Below are 18,507 nucleotides of genomic sequence, written 5' to 3' on the forward strand. Positions count from 1 at the left end.
AGGAGAAGACTTTTCACGCTGTAACAGTTACACTAGAAATAGATGGATTTTCATTCAGCAAAGCAACTTTGGATGATTTTAATAAAATCATTCCAGCAAAGACAAACTGCAAAGAAGGTCTGTGATGAATGGCCGAGAATATCTTCACATATATGTAACAGATTGGTTTGAGTACTCTCCTTAATATGATGACCGCTGAAACCGAATCCAACTTAAAAAACACTACAATGATTATAAGACGATTTAAAATTTTGAATGAATGTGTTTTGTGATAGCTTCTTTGGTGCTATCATGTAAATGTGTAAAACCACAAATATACTGGATCACATTTTGTCTTTAATAATTAACACCACAAGATCAGATTATGATAAATAAAACTTAAAAAAAGTAAAACCTCAAAATCTAAGAGTAAAAACAATAATTTGTGTAATTCGTTTTTTCTATTTGGTGAAATTCAGGCCGTTTCCTGCACCTAATGCACATTGGAAACATTGGAATTAATATTGCATATATTACGCTATATGAGGTTTTCAATCCTTATAAAGGTGCAGTTACTCTGAGGACCAAAAAATAGACCTAAGGAGTACCTTTGTGGAGATCTAGATGTACTGACACACTTTCCCTGAATCCCTCTGAGAATGCGCTGCAGCTACATACATATGTGAAAGACTCACATAACGATATTTGCATGCATAGCTTATAATATTCAAACACAGACATTTCGTCTTACTCACTTTATATCTTTTCAGTGTTCAATATTTGGGCTGAAATCTATGACTGATGACTGATCTATATTTTTATTTTATCGTTACAGTTGTCGGCAGTAAAGAATTTAAATCCAAGTTTTCCAACTTGAGTGTGATAAAGAGTTATAGCTAATGTTAAGATGTCCTGGTATTAGACATCGTAAGTACTATGGTTAAATGTAAAATAAATAAATAAAAGGGCAACACTGGTAAATGCGCAATTTTTGCAGTAGAGACATGTAAATAAATATCATGCAGAACTGCCAACAGGACCATCTTACTTAATATATTTTTCTTTGTATTTTTTGCATTGAGATCATGGCAGAAACATTTTTTGCCTTCGCAGCAAGTATATTTATTGTTTACATTGTTTACATATTCAGATGCAAAAAAGAGATTAAACTGAGACTCTAACAAATTCCTCAATGTGAGAATGTGTCGCCCTCTGCTGGAGTATAAATAGGTTTCAGTGTATTTTCAGCCATACATATCACACAAGCGCCTCTAAACTCTAATAAATTATGATATCATAATTAGAAAGTGTCGCCCCCTTTCTGATTCCACTCAAAGTATCAAGAAATTTTTTTTTCTTCTTCCTTTTAATTTTTAAAATTCTTTGTGCAACAGCTTACAATCATTCAGCCACACACCCTGCTCAGTGGCCTTTCCCACTGTTTGGGGAACAGGGTCATAAAAGAAAGCAGCACAGCTGCCTCAGAGAAGGAAGTTGACAGATTTTTATTTATTTATTTATTTTTAGCTTTTAAGTCTTTGAGCTTTCTGTGAGGTGTTTTGAACTCCAGTTTCTCCCATAGTCCGAAGACATATACCTCAATTGGAAATACAAAACAGGTACCTTAGAAAAGCATAAAATGATCTTTAGAGTTGTTTCACTGAATTTGTGATTTCTAATTAAATGTGATAATCAATACACCCATCCATCCACCCATTAGCTTCCGCTTATCCTTTTCAGGGTCGTGGGGGGGCACTGGACCCTATCCCAGCTGGCATAGGGCGAGAGGCGGGGTACACCCTGGACAGGTCGCCAGTCTGTCGCAGGGCCAACACACAGAGACAGACAACCATTCGCACTCACATTCACTCCCGCATTCACACCTATGGGCAATTTGGATTAATCAATTAACCTATACCCACAAACTGCGTGTCAATACCTTACTGGAAAATTGACACAAATTTGGGTTCTAAGATGATGAAGATTTTAAGGGGAGTGACAAAAAAAGGAAATGCAATGTACAGGAGACAGACTATCAAAATAAGACAGGTAGAAACCTAACTCAGAAATACCTACGACAGTCACAAAGATTTGATAGCAAACATGCTAAGAAGGCCAGACTAATTAAAACCAGAACACGAGTGAACTCCAAACAGAATAATGAATCTAACAGAACTCAGAATGTGAGAGTCATTATTGAAACAATAACCAAAGTCGACTATAGTCATTGAGACTTGGACCTAGGTAGTGTATGCTTTGAGGACACACACACTGGGTTGAAGTTGAGGGTAACCCTGAACATGTTATGGGACATTATTCAGACCCTTGTTCTAAAGTAATTGGGGTTATTTTTGTGTCCACTAATATCCCAAAGATGCTTTTTGTCATTATTTTGGGTTTAAGGAGTCACCTTTTAGATAGATTTGATTTTAATTTCTTACTTGCTATACAATTAGGGTGCAATGTCATGATGCCAGCTTTGATTGGCAGCTGCTGCTACTGAGAAACTTGTGCATCTCTGTTCATGAACTGCAGATAGAGTCATGCATAATTTTTCCACTGAAGGATTTTTCAGCACTGGCTTATTATACATATTTTTTTAATTTATTTTTTATTGAGCGTTTGTTACAAATATTCAGATTAAAAAGCTATTTGAATTATTCTTAGTGACATATTGTTCACAAAGAAACATCAACAACTTCAAGGTAAAATATTATAATGGACAATCGGTTAGGATGTAAAGCTTTGTGTTTTTCTAAAAAACAAAAAAACAACAACAAATGAACAAACAAAACGCCACACTCGTCTTAAATCAGTATTTTCCAGGTTTTGAAATGTCTTTGAAATGCAGTTTTAGTGCTGTCCTTTGTCCCACACCGCTCTGCCACCTCGCTGTAAATCCTAAGCTGCCTTGTTAAGGCATAGAAAAAGCCAGTTTTATTTCAAAATTGTCCCAAATGTCTCCGTCACTGAAAATTATGGGTTTAACTTTAAAACTGAACATCAAATGTCATTTTAAACCAACGAAAGTCTTTAGAGAAGAACTAGAGTTAATCTCAGGCAAAAAACAAACGCTATCAGCTCACACTTACACCACATGTGCTGAATAAGTTAGGTCAGTGATTCTCTGCAGCTCCGTAAACAGTTCCTGTGAATGATATGAGGTATAAACACACCTGCAACAAGCGATAAGATTGCTTTACCTTGAACCAACGTGCTTGTTCCCAAAGGAAGCAGCAGATGGGTTTAGCTTTCTCTGAGGTTAGTGCCACCATTTAAAAAGTAAAATTGTCCATAAACCAGTTTACCTATGAATGGTCAAATTAACCAGTGGCTGCTTTTTGCATTTACCTGTTATCCCTGTAATATTCATTTATGTCCTGTTTGTCATTCAGATGAATTATTTGCTAACAGACCAGGCAGCTTAAATGCTGCTTAATGTTTCTTTAAGTCAAAGGGGGAAAAGGTGTTATTGTCAGATATAGATTTTACTATATTTGTCTGTGTCGGAAAACATTTCATTTCATTTTTCTGGGGGTTTTTTTTGTACCTTTCATAGTTTTATTTTGATAGTTTTTAGTGCCATTATGTTATACTGATCAGGAAACATGTGAAGTTTCACAGGAGAGAAAACCTATATGCAGAAAATGGTCTAAAGAAAAAAAGCTGAACCTTTAATGGTTTATAAAAATAACAGAGATACAAATGGTCTAAAGTACTAGAAAAAAAAAAGAACCGGAATCCAGGCAAGATACAAAAGTCATGACAGAGCCAACAGTGACATGAAGTGCAACAAGTACAAGTACCTCGGGCTGTGGGTGGACAATAAACTGGACTGGTCATGCAACACAGAGCACCTGTATAAAAAAGCCCAAAGCCGACTGTACTTCCTCAGGAGGCTGAGGTCTTTTAACATCTGCAGGAAGCTCCTGAGGATGTTTTACCAGTCGGTGGTTGCTGGAGTACTTTTCTATGCTGTGGTGTGCTGGGGGAGCAGCACAGCAAAGAAGGACTCATCCAGGCTGGAGAAACTGATCAGGAGGGCTAGCTCTGTGGTCGGCATGAAGCTGGACACTCTGGTGACAGTGGCAGAGAAAAGGACATTAAAGAAACTGATGGACATTATGAACAATGCTGGGCATCCTCTGCACACGGCCATTAACAATCAGAAGAGTCTGTTCAGTGACAGGTTGCTTCTCCCCAAGACAAGAACTAACAGACTTAAAAACTCCTTTGTCCCACACGCCATCAGACTGTTTAACTCCTCTCTGGAGGGGAGAGGGAGGGGAAACAGGAGGACAAAGGAGGGGGCAACAACTAAGCTGTAGTGCCTCTTCACCTCACTGTACAATACCTTGTGTGCAATACTTTTGTAAATAGTCAACAGTGCAATAGACTCAATACTTGAAATGTGCAAAATTCACTTGTATTTTTATTTTTTATTCCTATTTATTCTATTTATCCCCTTCATATATTTTATTTATATTGTCTCTGTATTTATATATATGTGTGTGTGTGTGTGTGTGTGTGTGTGTGTGTGTGTGTGTATATATATATATACTATTCTGTAACTCTGTAACTTCTGTCGGTGCTGTGCTTTTTTGGAAATCGAATTTCCCAGAGGAACCCACCCGAGGGATTAATAAAGTTCTATCTAATCTAATCTAATCTAAGTGACAGCTGAAAAGGGGAGAAGTGAGGCCATATCCACACAGACTGATCAGACCAGTAAAAACCAATGAAACAAGTGAAACAAATATGAACGGGCTAGACGGTCACAAAGGAAGGAAAGTAACTAGAGTCACAAAGAACGCAATGACAAAATAAAATGTCATGATTTAAACAATCACTCTTAAAGATAAAACACACACACAGAGGTGCTTTATTGGAGGTTTATTGAATTATTTTAAAATGTTTATTTTGTTGATCAAGTGACTGTTCAATGATGATGATGATATTTTTCAAAGAAGAGTTGGATTATTTGCATCATGCTGCTCATCTGTCTGATAGAAAAACATTAAGATTTATTATGAGAAATTCACTCCATTTTCAACAATGCAGTGTGGGGAATAGTATACGATGAACTTAGGATAATAACCTGAGATTGTTCAGCATCCATACAGCCTGTTGAGCCTGAGGATGTCCATCTGACTCATCTCAGTGGCATATCCAAACTCCACATTGGAATTAGGGATAGCCACCAAAGTGGGCTGGTTGTTCTTGGAGAAGGCGTACCTGAAAACACAGGGTGTGTTTTTTTCCCAAGGGAAGTTACTGAAAGCTATTACGCCTACTGTACAATAAGTATTTGCCAAATTGACTATGAAATTTTACCAAGCCAGAATAAACCACAAAATATCAAATAGAGAGTACAAAAATATTTAAGAAATACACAATTTCGAAGAAAAAAACAAGAGAGAACAATACGAAAAATTCTGATTCACATTCACTCAGTTTTCATTGCACTTTAACACCTGTTTGAACATCTTTCATAATTTCCAACATGATGACGGCAGCCACAGCTGTAACACGGAGCTGCTGGTATTGATACCTACTTGTGGTAATGCATAACAGAGCCATAGTCATAGGGGGTTCCCTGGTTCAAAGTGTTGATTTTGTCAAAGTTGTGCTCCATTCCTAGAGACAGAAATACCATGAGCTCCATTATTCATTCTTTTTCTTGTTTCTGTGGCTTTAGTCCACTCTACATTTCTATGAGTGTTCAGATAGTTCGGCATTTTATGATGTATTGCATTTTGCTTTCTTATAACGCACTATGAAGGTTTGTGTGCTCGTCGATTCCAATACTGGTTTTTGCTCACGTGAAATAAGTGGGTTATAATGGGTTATAATGATGATCGACAGACATATTGGTATTATGAATTTGCTTCTTGTCCGTCGACATTGTTTGTGCAAAGCTAAGCAAAGCCTGAAGTGCAGAATAGCTGTGACAGCTGTAGCTGTCTTTGGATTCAACCTTTGGTTAAACAAAAAGCCAATCAGCACATTTTTCAAAATGCCCAAGTAATCCTATATTTTGTGCCAGTAATTATTTTCTTTCTGTATTCTATTTATATTGCTGTCATGGATAGTGAAAAGTGAAAACAGACAAACCCGGAGTGATGTTCTCCCACAAAACGCGGATGTGTTCGTCGCGGTCAGAACGTGTCTGCTCGTGATTGAAACCCAGAGCGTGGAGCACCTCGTGCTGGACAGTGTCGTAGTAAACACAGCCTGATTGCTGCAGGGACAGTTCCTGCGCATAGTAAAGACGGCCGATGTAGGAGTAGCACCTACAAAGGTACAAAATAAATCTTGTTACAAAAGCTGCAAAAATGTCTTCTTTTTTTTCAAATCTGTAACTGCACAAACTTTTTTGAAATATGTTTCATGTTAACACAACAGGGAATAGTTAACCAATCCTGCAAGTATTAAATATGTTGCTAAAACCTGTTCTATGTGAGATTTCTTTGCTTTGTTTTTTCACCATCCAGTGCAACTACCATTTCTGGAGTTCTACCAACTCCAGAAATGTGGTGCTTCATTAATTCATACACAGAAAAGTGTGGTTGCACAGCCATTTTTAAACAATAGGAAACATTTTGTATGGATGGAAATGGAATTTTGGGGGACTGCAGTAAACTTTGCCATTATGAATATTTTCTTTTTTACTCGTTCTGATTGGTTGAGAAAGTGAAAAACTTTGGCCTGGATTAATCGAACAAAAGTCTCCGCTGCATGATTTAGTAGTTACATTTAGTGTTTATACACCTACAGTCTGAAATCCTTAACTAATCCTTAAACGAACAAAAAATAGTGACGTTAGTGAACATATTAAAATTAAATACAGGTTTTCTTGGACAGATTGGGCAAAGAAAGAACGTGCTTTGCTCATGTTTACCCATTAAGACTCTGGATATTCAAGTAGTCTCTCTCGTTTGTGCGTCTGATTAAACGGATACAAGAAAAAGAACCGAAGGACTGCAGAGCACGCTCGATGACTGCCACCTCACGAGAGGCTGGAAAAATGGAAAACACATTTTAATCCACCACTAGACCAACAGGATCCTGTGATATTTTGCAGGAAAAATGTCTGCAGTGCAACACACCATGTTCCTGGTGATAAGTGCAGAGAATAGCATTCATAGATGAGTTTACTCCTTACTGTACACGCTGGAAAGGGTGTAGGGCACGTAGACATGTCCATCAGCGGACTTGGGCCACATGCAGCCAGAAGCGGTGCAGGGGTCAGCGTTTCTCTCCGCCTCCGAGCCGTATGCAATATCATCCACTATGTAGGGTTCATCAGGAGAACGGACTGCAGCAAACACATTGATCAGTTCAATTGTCTGATTCACTCTTACATCATTCTCCCTTTTTACTGAGATCTAAAATATTTGTGATAGTCCAAAGGATCCGAGTACCACAAAAGACACTGAGATTCTGAGAAAAGGCCAGGGAGGAGAAAAGAGGGTTAAACTTTTTTATGGCTTTAAAAATTCTCACCAATATCTCTGTTGGCTCTCTCAATTCGCTCTGAAGTTGACAGAACCTTAGCATCCTGCACAAAAAGGAATGAAGAAGTGCTGTTGGCATACTGATGATCTACCAGCAAGGATCATAGAAGTAAATAATTATTTGATAAACGTTTTTATACTTTATTTTTAAAAAGAATATTTTACAATTAAAGGATGGATTCACTGTCAGTAAATTTGTCAGCTGCAAGCAATTATTCCTCCTTTTCATACTGGCCAAACGATGTGATCTTAATGAGCTCTTAATGGAAGTGACTGAAAACCACAGTTGTCAGTTGTGATACATTGTATTGTGATACATGTGACTCTAATATATTGCATCACCAGTCTTAAAAATATAGCAAACATGTTCCAAAATTAGCTTTTTGTGCAAAACAAAGTCAGGAAAGCACTTCAGAGGAGAAGCACATCAAGTGGGAATCTGCAATATTGTCTGAAAGTAGAAAACTAAAGAACAATGGTAAACTTACAGATTCCAGAATTTTCCAGGAGTTATTGACAGACAAAAGGGAGAGAGAAAGAGAGAAAAATGACATTTGTTCCACATTTATTCCACCAAATCAGTCAAGATGTGCTAGAAAAGGAGAATTCCTTACCTCACTTTCAGCCCAGACAGAGATTGCCAAAAGGGCCACAAGGCCTAGAACACACCTAACCCCAACCATGTCAACAAAATATCTGCAATAATGATACAAAACATATTTACCCAGTTATTCCAGTTCTTCAAAATTCAGCTTAGACGAGGATTCTTAAAGCAGAACAAAGGAGAATTTATTGGTGATACTTACAGCGATCCCTGAAGTGACAGAAACGCATCATAATGCAATGTGGTTGAACATCACTTTATAAAGCCAACTGCACCGGAACAAAAAAGTCCTTTTATGGACATTTTGGAGGAGAAGAGGGGAGTGAAAAGCCCAAGATAAATACATGTCACCTTGATGCCATGTTGCATATCCCCACGATCCCTTGATAAGAGCAGTTCATCGGAAACTTGTACAAAGGTTGTTTCTTAACCAGTCTTGTGTCGCCTTTCTTCTTTTCAGTCAACACAGCTGAAATGAAATCATTGTAGATATGTGGGATTTATTGGGAATAGCCACAAAATTTTGAACATGAGCAGAAATCTTGCACATCGGAACTATGAAAGTCCAGGGATGCACACTTAGGTAGCCAACGTCCCCAAACACAAGTTGGAAAATTATTCTGATATCAGACAAATTCATCATCATCATCATCATCATCACTTTACATTCTGACTCTCACATCTGTATCCATGCAAACTCAAAAGAGGAAAGAAGAGTAATGTCATGATTTGCTGGCGAGAGAACCCAAATGCACGAGACAAACCACAGCAGCTTTATTGGGGTGATAGAAAACCTAAAGCAGCATGATACAGAATCTCTGAGAATTTCTTTGCATTGTACTCCAGACACTTTCTCAAAGAGAGTGTGAACAAATTGTTTCTGAAAATCTTCAGGAGGATGCCCAAATCTGCGACTTTACATGCCCCTCACAGTGCTCAAATAAAATAAAATAAACAAAATACCTGGAAATGCAACAGATCATTTCACCAAAACTTGCATAGTCTGTATTATAAAATCAAGTTTACTGCAAGACTGCAATAGCAACATAAGTAATAGATTGTGATGCACCATTTTCATTTAAACTGGATGGTTTTTAGAGAAAAACACCTTTTTTTCTTTTTTTTTTCTTTCTTTTTTTATAAATTTCTTCTGGAACCTGCGAGTACAGACAACAACTTAAAAAATAATTCTGAATTTTTAAAATGTACAAGACATTTATATGACCCGAGATGTCAGTTTCATCTTTAATTTATTTTTCCTGGAGTGGAAAAGGTGTCTAAAATTTAACAAATGAAGCAGATTTGTAATGGAAAAAAATTGTAATTGTTATAAAAACTTTTCACCCATTTTTTAAAAGCATTTTTCTTTATACATTTTTGGAGCGGTATTTGTGTATAGACTGGAACACATTTGTGAGTAGTCAAAATTTGTGAAGTCTTTAATATACATTTTTCAACCTCTTGAGACAAACTTCTCTCCATAGTGAACCATCTGGAATGGCGTTTCCAGATGTTACAGACATTTCCACAAATTACATGCTTTAAGCGGCAGCTAATTTTAACATGTGTCTAACAGCTCAACAAATATCTGCAAGCAAACAGTTTTTGTTCAGTGTGTCACAAAATGTGTGTGCTACCTAGAGTTTCAGCTGCTTGATTTCCCAGGGAGGGTACAAAAACACTCATCGGTGACAGAACTCATCAGTGATATTTTAAGGGGAAATGTAAAAATGAAATATATAGTTAGGTCCATGTATATATTTGAATACTGACACAAGTTGTTTTTTTAACCCATTTACTTAAACATATTCCAATTATAGTTACATAGTGGACATGGGCATAATGTGTAGACTATCAGCTTTCATTTGAGGGTGGAACATTCAAATTGGATGAATGTGCCACCCCCTTTTTAAAGAAACCTAAAGTAATTGGACTATTAACTCAAAGGCTATTTCATGGGCAGGTGTTGGTAATTCCTTCATTGTGTGATTATCAGTTAAGTAGATAAAAGGCTTGGAGTTGGCCTGAGGTGTGGTGCTTGCATCTGAGTGATTGTGCTGTGAAGACAACATGCAGTTAATTGATCTCTAAATGCAAGTGAAACAAGCCATCCTTAAGCTGTGAAAACAGAAAAAAAAACATCAGAGAAATTGCTACAATATCAGGAGTGGCAAAATGTACAGTTTGGTACATCACGAGAAAGAAAGAAAGCATTGGAGAACCCAGCAACACACAAACGAAACCCTGGACCTACACAGAAGATGGCAGTGGTGGATGATTGCAAAAGAAGAGTATTGTGTAAGTGGAGATTGGACTAGATTGGACTTTGGTGAAAATCAAAGAATGGAAAAACATTCTTTGTAGAGATGAAAGCAAGATCAACCTCTACCAGAATGACAGCAAGAGTATGGAGAAGGTGCAGAACAGCTCATGATCCAAAGCAAACCACATCATCTGTAAAACACGGCACTGTGATGGCTTGAGCGTCCACAGCTGCCAGTGGCACTGGGATGCTTGTTATTATTGATGATGTGACACAAGACAGAAGCAGCTGAAGGAATTCTGAGGTATTCAGAGACCTATTATCTGCTCAAACTGAGCTGAATGAAGTTAAATAATTGTGCCGTGTTTCATAACAGAGATGGACAATGACCCAAAACATACAGGCAAAACAACCCAGGAGTTTATTAAAGCAAAGACAGTGTCACTGTTGCCTCACAGCAAGAAGGTTCTGGGTTCATATCTCACCTGTGGCTGCTCTGTGTTGAGTTTGCATGTTTGCCGTGCAAGTAGCCCTTAAATCAATTCAATAAGCAGATTTGGGGTTTAAAAAGTCAAACTTGCTTCTACAAGATTAATTTTTCCTTTTTTTTAAAGTTTCTTCAGATGATTGTATATTTTGTGCTTGTTGGGTCAAAAAAAGTTAACTGCTTCTGGGAGAGGATGATGATTTATGTAAATTTGCTCAAAAGCTCTCTTCCATTTCACCCAGCTCATGTTTGAAAATTCACTGCAGGACGCTCTTTACACTGTAAGTTGTCATTTAATGTCATTTATACAACTTCTGCCATTTAACAACTTTATTTTTTATCAGCAGATTTCAGAAAGAAATTCTTAGTTCATGAACCGCTGGCATAGTACATAAAAAGTAAAGATTCTGTGAACGGGTCAATGAAGATTTATTTTTAATTCAATGTGTTAAATTGTACGAAAGAGTGACAAAACAGTCTTGGAAACAACTGCTCTGATGTCTGAACGGCACCACATTTCCAGGACTGCTATTAGCACCTGTGAAAACAAAAGAAAGAAAGTGTGAAACTAAGGTTTAATATGTGTTGCCCAACACACAAGTTATATTTAGCAGCATTAGCTGCTAAAAAACACCTTTTTATGACACCTTTGTGATGCTTTATAATGTGAATGTGTGTGAATAAATTGCAAGTTATTTAAATGTCACCATCTTGCAACAGTGATAAAAAGCTTACGATGGTTTCCTTCCTTCATATTCAAAGCACACTGCCTTCTGGTGCTAGTCAGGTAGCATAGTTAAAGAGTTAAAAAGTCGGTAGTTGAAATATAAATGGCTGTTGCAACTTTTTCCCCCCATTATTTTTATTCATCACCTAAATGCAGTTTATATTACTGTAACCATAGTGATGAAGCTCCTCTACCTCAAAGTACAGATTTATACAGAAACCCAGATCTTTCATCAAGATTTGTGCATAAATGTAACCAAATCATTGCCTTAGCATTGTATTACAATGAAAATCTCAGTTATTCATTTACTTAAATTAAATTATAACATGTTGCACATTCAAAACTCATGTTGCATTTCTTACTGTTTAACACTTGTACAGCCTGTTCAGTCTGGTGATGTCATTCTGGCTCATCTGAGTTCCTGTGCCAAATTCAACATTGGGATTGGGAATGGGCTCCATGGTGGGCTTGTTGTTGCCAGAGAAGGCATACCTGGAATAATGTACAGCGGGTTTGTTTGTATTCAAGAAAAAATGAGAAACTATTGCTTTATAATTGAAATGGTCTCTGTGGCTCTCATTGGAAAAACAAAAAGAAAAGAGCAAGTAAAAGTTTGTCAGTTGGCTCTCATTAAGAGGATGATGTCTTCATATTTTCTATATTCAGAATCACTACGTGCTGGTAAGAGGTGCTTACATTTTTTTCAGCGTGCAGAAAAACCCTTGATTAATTTTGCATAAACAGCAAAAAAGAAAGTTATCAAAAAACAATAATAATAATAAAAAAAAAAAACCTGAACTAAAACTTAAAACTGAATGAACAGATGTCTGATGAAAGTGATCCAGACCTGTGGTACTGCATGACTGAGTTGTAGTCATAGGGGGTGTTCTGGTTCAATGTGTTGATCTTGTCAAAGGCATACGCCCAACCTGAGAGAGAGAAAGTGTCATATGCATCAGAAAAGGCTGATGAGAGTTAATGTTTGCATTTAGAGCCTCAAACTCTGTTTGCTCTATAGTTAAAAGGTTAGTTTTATAATTTTACACATTTGAGTTTATAATATATTTAATGACTTTATTGTCACTTACCTCACTTTATAATTTAAAGTATGACATTTAAGTTATTTCTTATCGAATTTTGTAAAATCACTTCGATCCCTAGTTGAGTGCATCCTGTCCTGCTGTGTTGCTGTTCATTATGGAAGATAATTTTAAAGCTAAACTGTAACCCGAAACACACCAACAGCCCAAAGAGACCAGAGAGTGCCACCAAAAACAGAAATCAGACCGGATGCGATGTTCTCCCACAGGATTCGGATGTGCTGGTCCCTGTCAGAGCGACACTGCTCATGGTTGAAACCGAGGGCGTGGAGCAGCTCGTGCTGGACGGTGTTATGGTAGAGACAACCCTGACGGTCCAGAGACACTGCCTGGCCATAACCAAGGCGACCGACATAGGAGTAACACCTGCATTCACACAATAAGAAAAAAGAAAGGAAAAAAAGAAAAATGTATTGTTATCATCCCTTACAAAGCAAAGCAAATTATCTAAACGAAACTATAATAAGGTTCTACAAACAAAATGTTTTCTTTTAACTAATAAAAGACTATCACAGTCATTTAAAATGATAAAATATAATGGCTATGTCTGTCAAGTAAATTATTATTTATTAATTAATGTAACTATGACTCTAATTGTGATTAAAAGTCATACCAAAGAAGATTTTAAATTCTTGCTGAAATTGGAAACTGAAATTAACTCTGATATTTAACTCTGTAGAATAAAACAAATGACTAGGAAGCACAGAGTGTGGGCCATCACAGTATGATTTTAAAAATGCATAAACAGTTTAAGAACCTCCAAGGACTGCACAGTTTCCACACACACACACACACACACACACACACACACACACACACACACACTATCACCCATTGATGGACTGGATGTTCAGGTAGTCTCTCTGGTTGGTTCTTGGGACGAAGCGAATGCAGGAGACGTCTTGGAATGACAGCAAACCTCGCTCAATGATGGAGCGCTCACGAGAAGCTGAGAAGCAGAGGGAAGAATACATTTCCACCTACTGTCATCTGCTCAGTATCTGTAATTACAGAAATACTTTGAAATCTACACTGATTACAGTTTTTTACAGACGCTAGGACACATTTCTCAATACTTAGGTCACGTTTGCAAAACTCCTCACACAGTGAGCACAACAGAAGTCTATGTGGGCTAAACTGAGGACCAGTTATCATTGTTTTGGCACAAAATGCATTCAATGACTACATCTCTCAAATTTCATGAATTATCTTCTCACTCAGACACAACAACTGCCAAAAACCTTTGTACGGACAGGACATTTTGCATGTGCTTACATACTGTTTTCAAAACTGTTAAACTTATGGCCAAAACAATAACATAATGCAAAACTTAAAAAGACAGCAAAATCCAACAGCAATATTTTATTGAAACATATTTTAAATCTAAAAATGCAGTTTAACCAGCCACAGCTGATTCTCATTGTAGATGAACATCTACACAGATGTTACTCCTTCAATTTCATTACAAAAGGAGACAACTGCTGAATAGGTTTTTTTGTGATGTAAACATGGACCCAGCCAGAAATGGAGTAGATTAGCATTACTATTGTATGTGTATCAGTGGATGGTGTGTATACAAATTCTTATATTTTGGGATTACTTAGTGCAAAAAAATAAAAATACATAAACAAATATTAACGAATTCTGCATGATGTCTGATTCATTCCAGTAACATATATTGAAATTATAAACAGAGATGTGTCCTTGTTTTACACAAGAAAACACTGTGTAATGCTACATGTTGTTAGTGTTTTTTAGGTCATTGTTTTGTGGGTGACAAAGTGTGTTTGTCGGCTGTCAACCTTTGCTAGTGTTCTGGAAGAATGAGGTTATTTGAGACCTGAATGAAGTGTTTTGGTAGTTGTAGTGCATTTTGAATGTGGAATGAACTGCTTTGCCAAGCTGATGGTCAGTTAGGAGGATTGTGTGAAGTGTTTTGCAAAAGTGACCTAAGTATTGGGAAATGTGTCCTAGCGTCTGTAAAAAACTGTAACATGGAAAATGCAATAAGGATTCATCAAAATCAAATGTTTTTTAGCATTTTTGTCGTTTAAACTTTGAGCTCCATTGTCAGTTTGTAGTTATTGCAAAATAAAGTCTTTAGTTTTTATGTAGAATTTAAAGTAGTTGTTGCTGTTTTTTTTAAGTGTTAAGCCAAAAATTGTGGCAAAGCATTAAATAAAGATGTACAAATCGCAGGTTTATTCCTTTTTCATTCTCCAACGGAGTATAACTACAACACAAAGTTTAACTTGTGAAACAAGACCGGACACAGAAAAATCACAGTTGATTTATTAAGCTATTCACTTCATTTCATTCAGATTTGTTTTCTGTGCTGTTTTGGGATTTTTTTTGTTTTATGAGCTTGTTTCACTTTGATTTTACAGTCCATTAGTTCATTTGATCAGCTGCTTTATTCCAATTTTAAAACTGCCTTAATAATTCTTGAGTTACTTACAGTAATGAGAGGCGATGACGTAGGGGACATAGACGTTTCCATCGCTGGATTTTCCCCACATGCAGCCAGAGGAGGTGCAAGGATCAGCATTCCTTTGATTCTCATTTTCATAAGCAATGTCATCAATGATAAAGGGCTCCTCTGCTGTGTGCACTGTGAAATGAGAGCACTGAGTGATTTGATGATATATCAGTGTATGGTAAAGTATATCAAAGTACTGTTGTGCAAATGAGCAAAATACCTTCTTGCTCTGAGGCGACAGTACTAACCACTGCACCGCCATATGGAAAATAATCAATGTATCTAATGATAATTTTGCTTCATTTTAATCTCAGTGAATGGACTACAACAGGATCTTATTTCTTTTACAAAATGTATGCTCCAAATTTACGTAACATTGAAGGTCAGCAGTTTTGTCATCTTAAGCTCAGTGGTTTCATAAAATATTATTATTGATATATCATTAATCTCAAAAAATCTGGAAGAACCTTGAGTCTGGATTTTAACAACAAATCTGTAATATTTTCCTGAGATATTTCACAATAGAAATACAGGATTCACACAAGCAATGTTCAATCTCAGAACGAAGAGTGGAGCAAAAATAAATCTGGAACCATAAAGGCCGGAAGTAATATGTATAAGTAATATGTAAATGAAGTATAAATATCTTACCTACATCCTTGTTGGCCCTCCACAGGAGCTCAGCGACAGACAGATCCTAGCTCAATCAGATGGCATCATTCATTAGTGAGGATTTACATGGAAAATCTTCGGTTTTCAATTGAAATTTGTTTCCAGAAAGATGAAATAAAGTCTTTACATGTTTTACAAACTCATGTGTGAATGTGGTTATCTGAGGAATGATTCTTGGCAGATGTCAGTTCAGCAAATTCATTGCATTCATTGCTTGTCAGTATTTTTCTTGGATCATTCACTCAGTCACTGCCAGAGATGGGCAGTAACTGTAATCCGATTACTTTTATCAAGTAACGAGTAAAGTAAGGGATTACTATTGCAAAAACGGTAATTAGATTACCGTTACTTTCCCGTAGGAACGCTGCGTTACTGCGTTACTAAAACCGTGATTTTTCTTGCAGAATGTCTCATGACAGTGACGTAAACGAGTGCGACGTTTGTGGCAACCGCTGTGTGCAGATCAACAATGGATAATATATCGAGTGCGGGAAAGAGTATGAGCCTGCAGCGTTTAAAGCGTGGAAGTACTGACCTTACTTTGAGTTTGATTCCATAAAAAGTGACAAAAACATTAGTGTCCGTTGTGCGTGGGAAGAAAACTTCTTTTTACAGCGAAAAAAACCCCTAAACTTCCGAGCAAGCACCGAGTGCGCTAAGAGGTAATGGGAAACTCACAGAGAAACTCGCGGATTCTTCCACTAACCGCGGCACACCTGCACCAGGGTAAACCTCCGCCTACCCTACTCCTGCTTTACAGATGAAAATAGAGCAACAGGACCGCTGAGTCTTTGACTTAATTTATTTTCTGCTGTTTTACTTGCATCTATTTGAAAGACTGAGTGTAAACACAAAAAATATTTTATTTTATGTGCTGGAATGTGCAGAAAATAGGTTTAAATATTAAACAAATTTCTTCCAGTCAGAGAATGTTGCATATAATTAAAATTTTGCTTGATGCATAAAGTTAAAAGATTAAAACTAATAAAACAAGTTTTAAAAAGGGACCTTTCCATTTGATTACATTTTGTATGATGGATTATGCAGAAAAAGTAGAATTGGGCTGAAAGATCTATCGCTTTATCACCTATTCAGGTTGTAAATCGTGTTTTTAAAAAGTAACTAAGTAACTAAGTAATTAATTAATTTTGCAAATAAGTAATCAGTAAGGTAACGGGATTACTTTTTTGGGGAAGTAATCAGTAATTAGTTACTGATTACTTTTTTCAAGTAACTTGACCAACACGGTCACGGCTACCCAACATGAGGTTTTCCTGCTTTGGTGAGTGACTTTTGAGTATTTTGTAGGTCTGTTATTTAGTATCAATTAGCAGGTATTTGTGTCTGTATAGTCTATGACTGCAGCTTGAAAACCAGCAATCTAGAAGGCCTGACAATCCACCATCTCTTCTGGCTCCGAGACTTAAGAAGGTCTTAAGAGCTTGGAAACAAAAGTGACTGGACTTTTTTAAGTTTCTTGAAGATGTTTCATCTCTCATCTGAGAAGCTTCTTCAGTTCTACAACCAATCGATGGAGATTCCCGGATAATTAAACCCTAGTTGGGGTTATTCTCATTGACCCACTATTAATCACGTGACTCATCACATGAGTCAAAGCGCAAAAAAATGAATGGTTCGTTATCACCAGAGGTTTCAAGTGATATCACATTCGCCTCTTAAGGTACCATTGGATCAATTCTTTTCTTCTCTTGTATGCACAGTGTAATGTTGCATAATTTAACCTAACACAATCATGTCTTGGAAAAATTTGAATCTGGAATTTAAACAAAGCTGTCAGATAAATGTAGTGAATTAAGAGAGCAATATTCTCTTAATGAAATGGAGTAAATGTAGCATTAAGTGGGATTTGTAAGTTCGATATTTAGGATATCCTCACCTTCTCATCAGCCCAGCAGAGGACAGAGGCTCCGAGGAGAATCAATAAACTGAGTGTGCATTTCATGAAAGCCATGTCACACAGTGTTAACACCTGGATCCTGCTGCAGCTCCTGTTTATACCCTTCAGTATATCTGCTGACTCGCAAAAAAACTCATTGACATTGCTTTACTTGGAGATAAGGAGGAAGTTGCCTTGAAAACATCCTGTCCTTTCCCACCAGCATCAAAACTATACCCATAATGCTGTGTGAGAATGCTGCCCCAGAACACCTGATCAATGTTTTTGGGGAGTTTGAATATTTTAGCAGCTGTAAGTGGTTTGGTTTGTCTGTTTGTTTATGAGAGCAGGCATGATTGTTTATGTATGTCATACATACATAAAGAAATTATGGGCAGATTTGGATGAAAACTTTACTACAGTTGGAGCTTGGCCTGCCTGACAGATTATGTCTTGGAGACAATTCAAAGCCAAATCGGGCAAATTTGCACCTTTTTCAACAAATTGTTTTGAATACATAACAAACAAAATGAATACAGGAGAGTGACATCCTCTGTGTTAATTCAGCATGTGGCTTAAATGTAAATGTATCTTAAGTTCTACCTCTGGGTGATTTTCTGATAGATGGACATTACAGCATCAAGTATTTTGCACAGATTACAAATGGACATTTTGTCAAGGTTTTACATTTCGTGTGACCTTACATGCTCTTCTTGACCTCTTTCAACAGATGCCATGAGGACAAATTGCCTGCAGTGTCCTGTGGTGTTTCACTCTTTTAA

At 37.0% G+C, this 18,507-nt stretch overlaps 2 protein-coding genes across 3 annotated transcripts; both read right to left on the bottom strand.

Annotated features, from left to right (window-relative positions):
• Nucleotides 1–4,857: 4,857 nt before the first annotated feature.
• Nucleotides 4,858–8,367, bottom strand: LOC146570182 (high choriolytic enzyme 1-like). 2 transcript variants are annotated; one of them, XM_085283059.1, is made up of 9 exons: nt 8,303–8,367; nt 8,111–8,192; nt 7,486–7,531; nt 7,145–7,297; nt 6,881–6,998; nt 6,094–6,272; nt 5,535–5,616; nt 5,078–5,214; nt 4,858–4,978 (listed from the first exon to the last, which is right to left on the bottom strand). In XM_085283059.1, the coding sequence occupies exons 2-8, from the start codon at nt 8,177–8,179 to the stop codon at nt 5,088–5,090; spliced, it is 774 nt and encodes a 257-aa protein (XP_085139185.1). In that variant the 5' UTR covers nt 8,180–8,192; nt 8,303–8,367; the 3' UTR covers nt 4,858–4,978; nt 5,078–5,087. The 2 variants fall into 2 exon arrangements, with proteins under 2 accessions (XP_085139185.1, XP_085139184.1); XM_085283058.1 differs by having other exon boundaries at nt 4,858–4,982; nt 8,303–8,366.
• Nucleotides 8,368–11,268: 2,901 nt separating this feature from the next.
• Nucleotides 11,269–17,839, bottom strand: LOC146570183 (high choriolytic enzyme 1-like). Its single transcript, XM_085283056.1, has 8 exons — nt 17,726–17,839; nt 15,808–15,853; nt 15,136–15,288; nt 13,509–13,626; nt 12,865–13,043; nt 12,425–12,506; nt 11,940–12,069; nt 11,269–11,388 (listed from the first exon to the last, which is right to left on the bottom strand). The coding sequence occupies exons 1-7, from the start codon at nt 17,798–17,800 to the stop codon at nt 11,943–11,945; spliced, it is 780 nt and encodes a 259-aa protein (XP_085139182.1). The 5' UTR covers nt 17,801–17,839; the 3' UTR covers nt 11,269–11,388; nt 11,940–11,942.
• Nucleotides 17,840–18,507: the final 668 nt, after the last annotated feature.

Source organism: Mchenga conophoros, linkage group LG7 (genome assembly GCF_057382185.1).
Source record: "Mchenga conophoros isolate Kocher_MC1m ecotype Shallow Benthic linkage group LG7, M_conophoros_male_GT1.1, whole genome shotgun sequence".
NCBI classification, from domain to species: Eukaryota; Metazoa; Chordata; class Actinopteri; order Cichliformes; family Cichlidae; genus Mchenga; species Mchenga conophoros.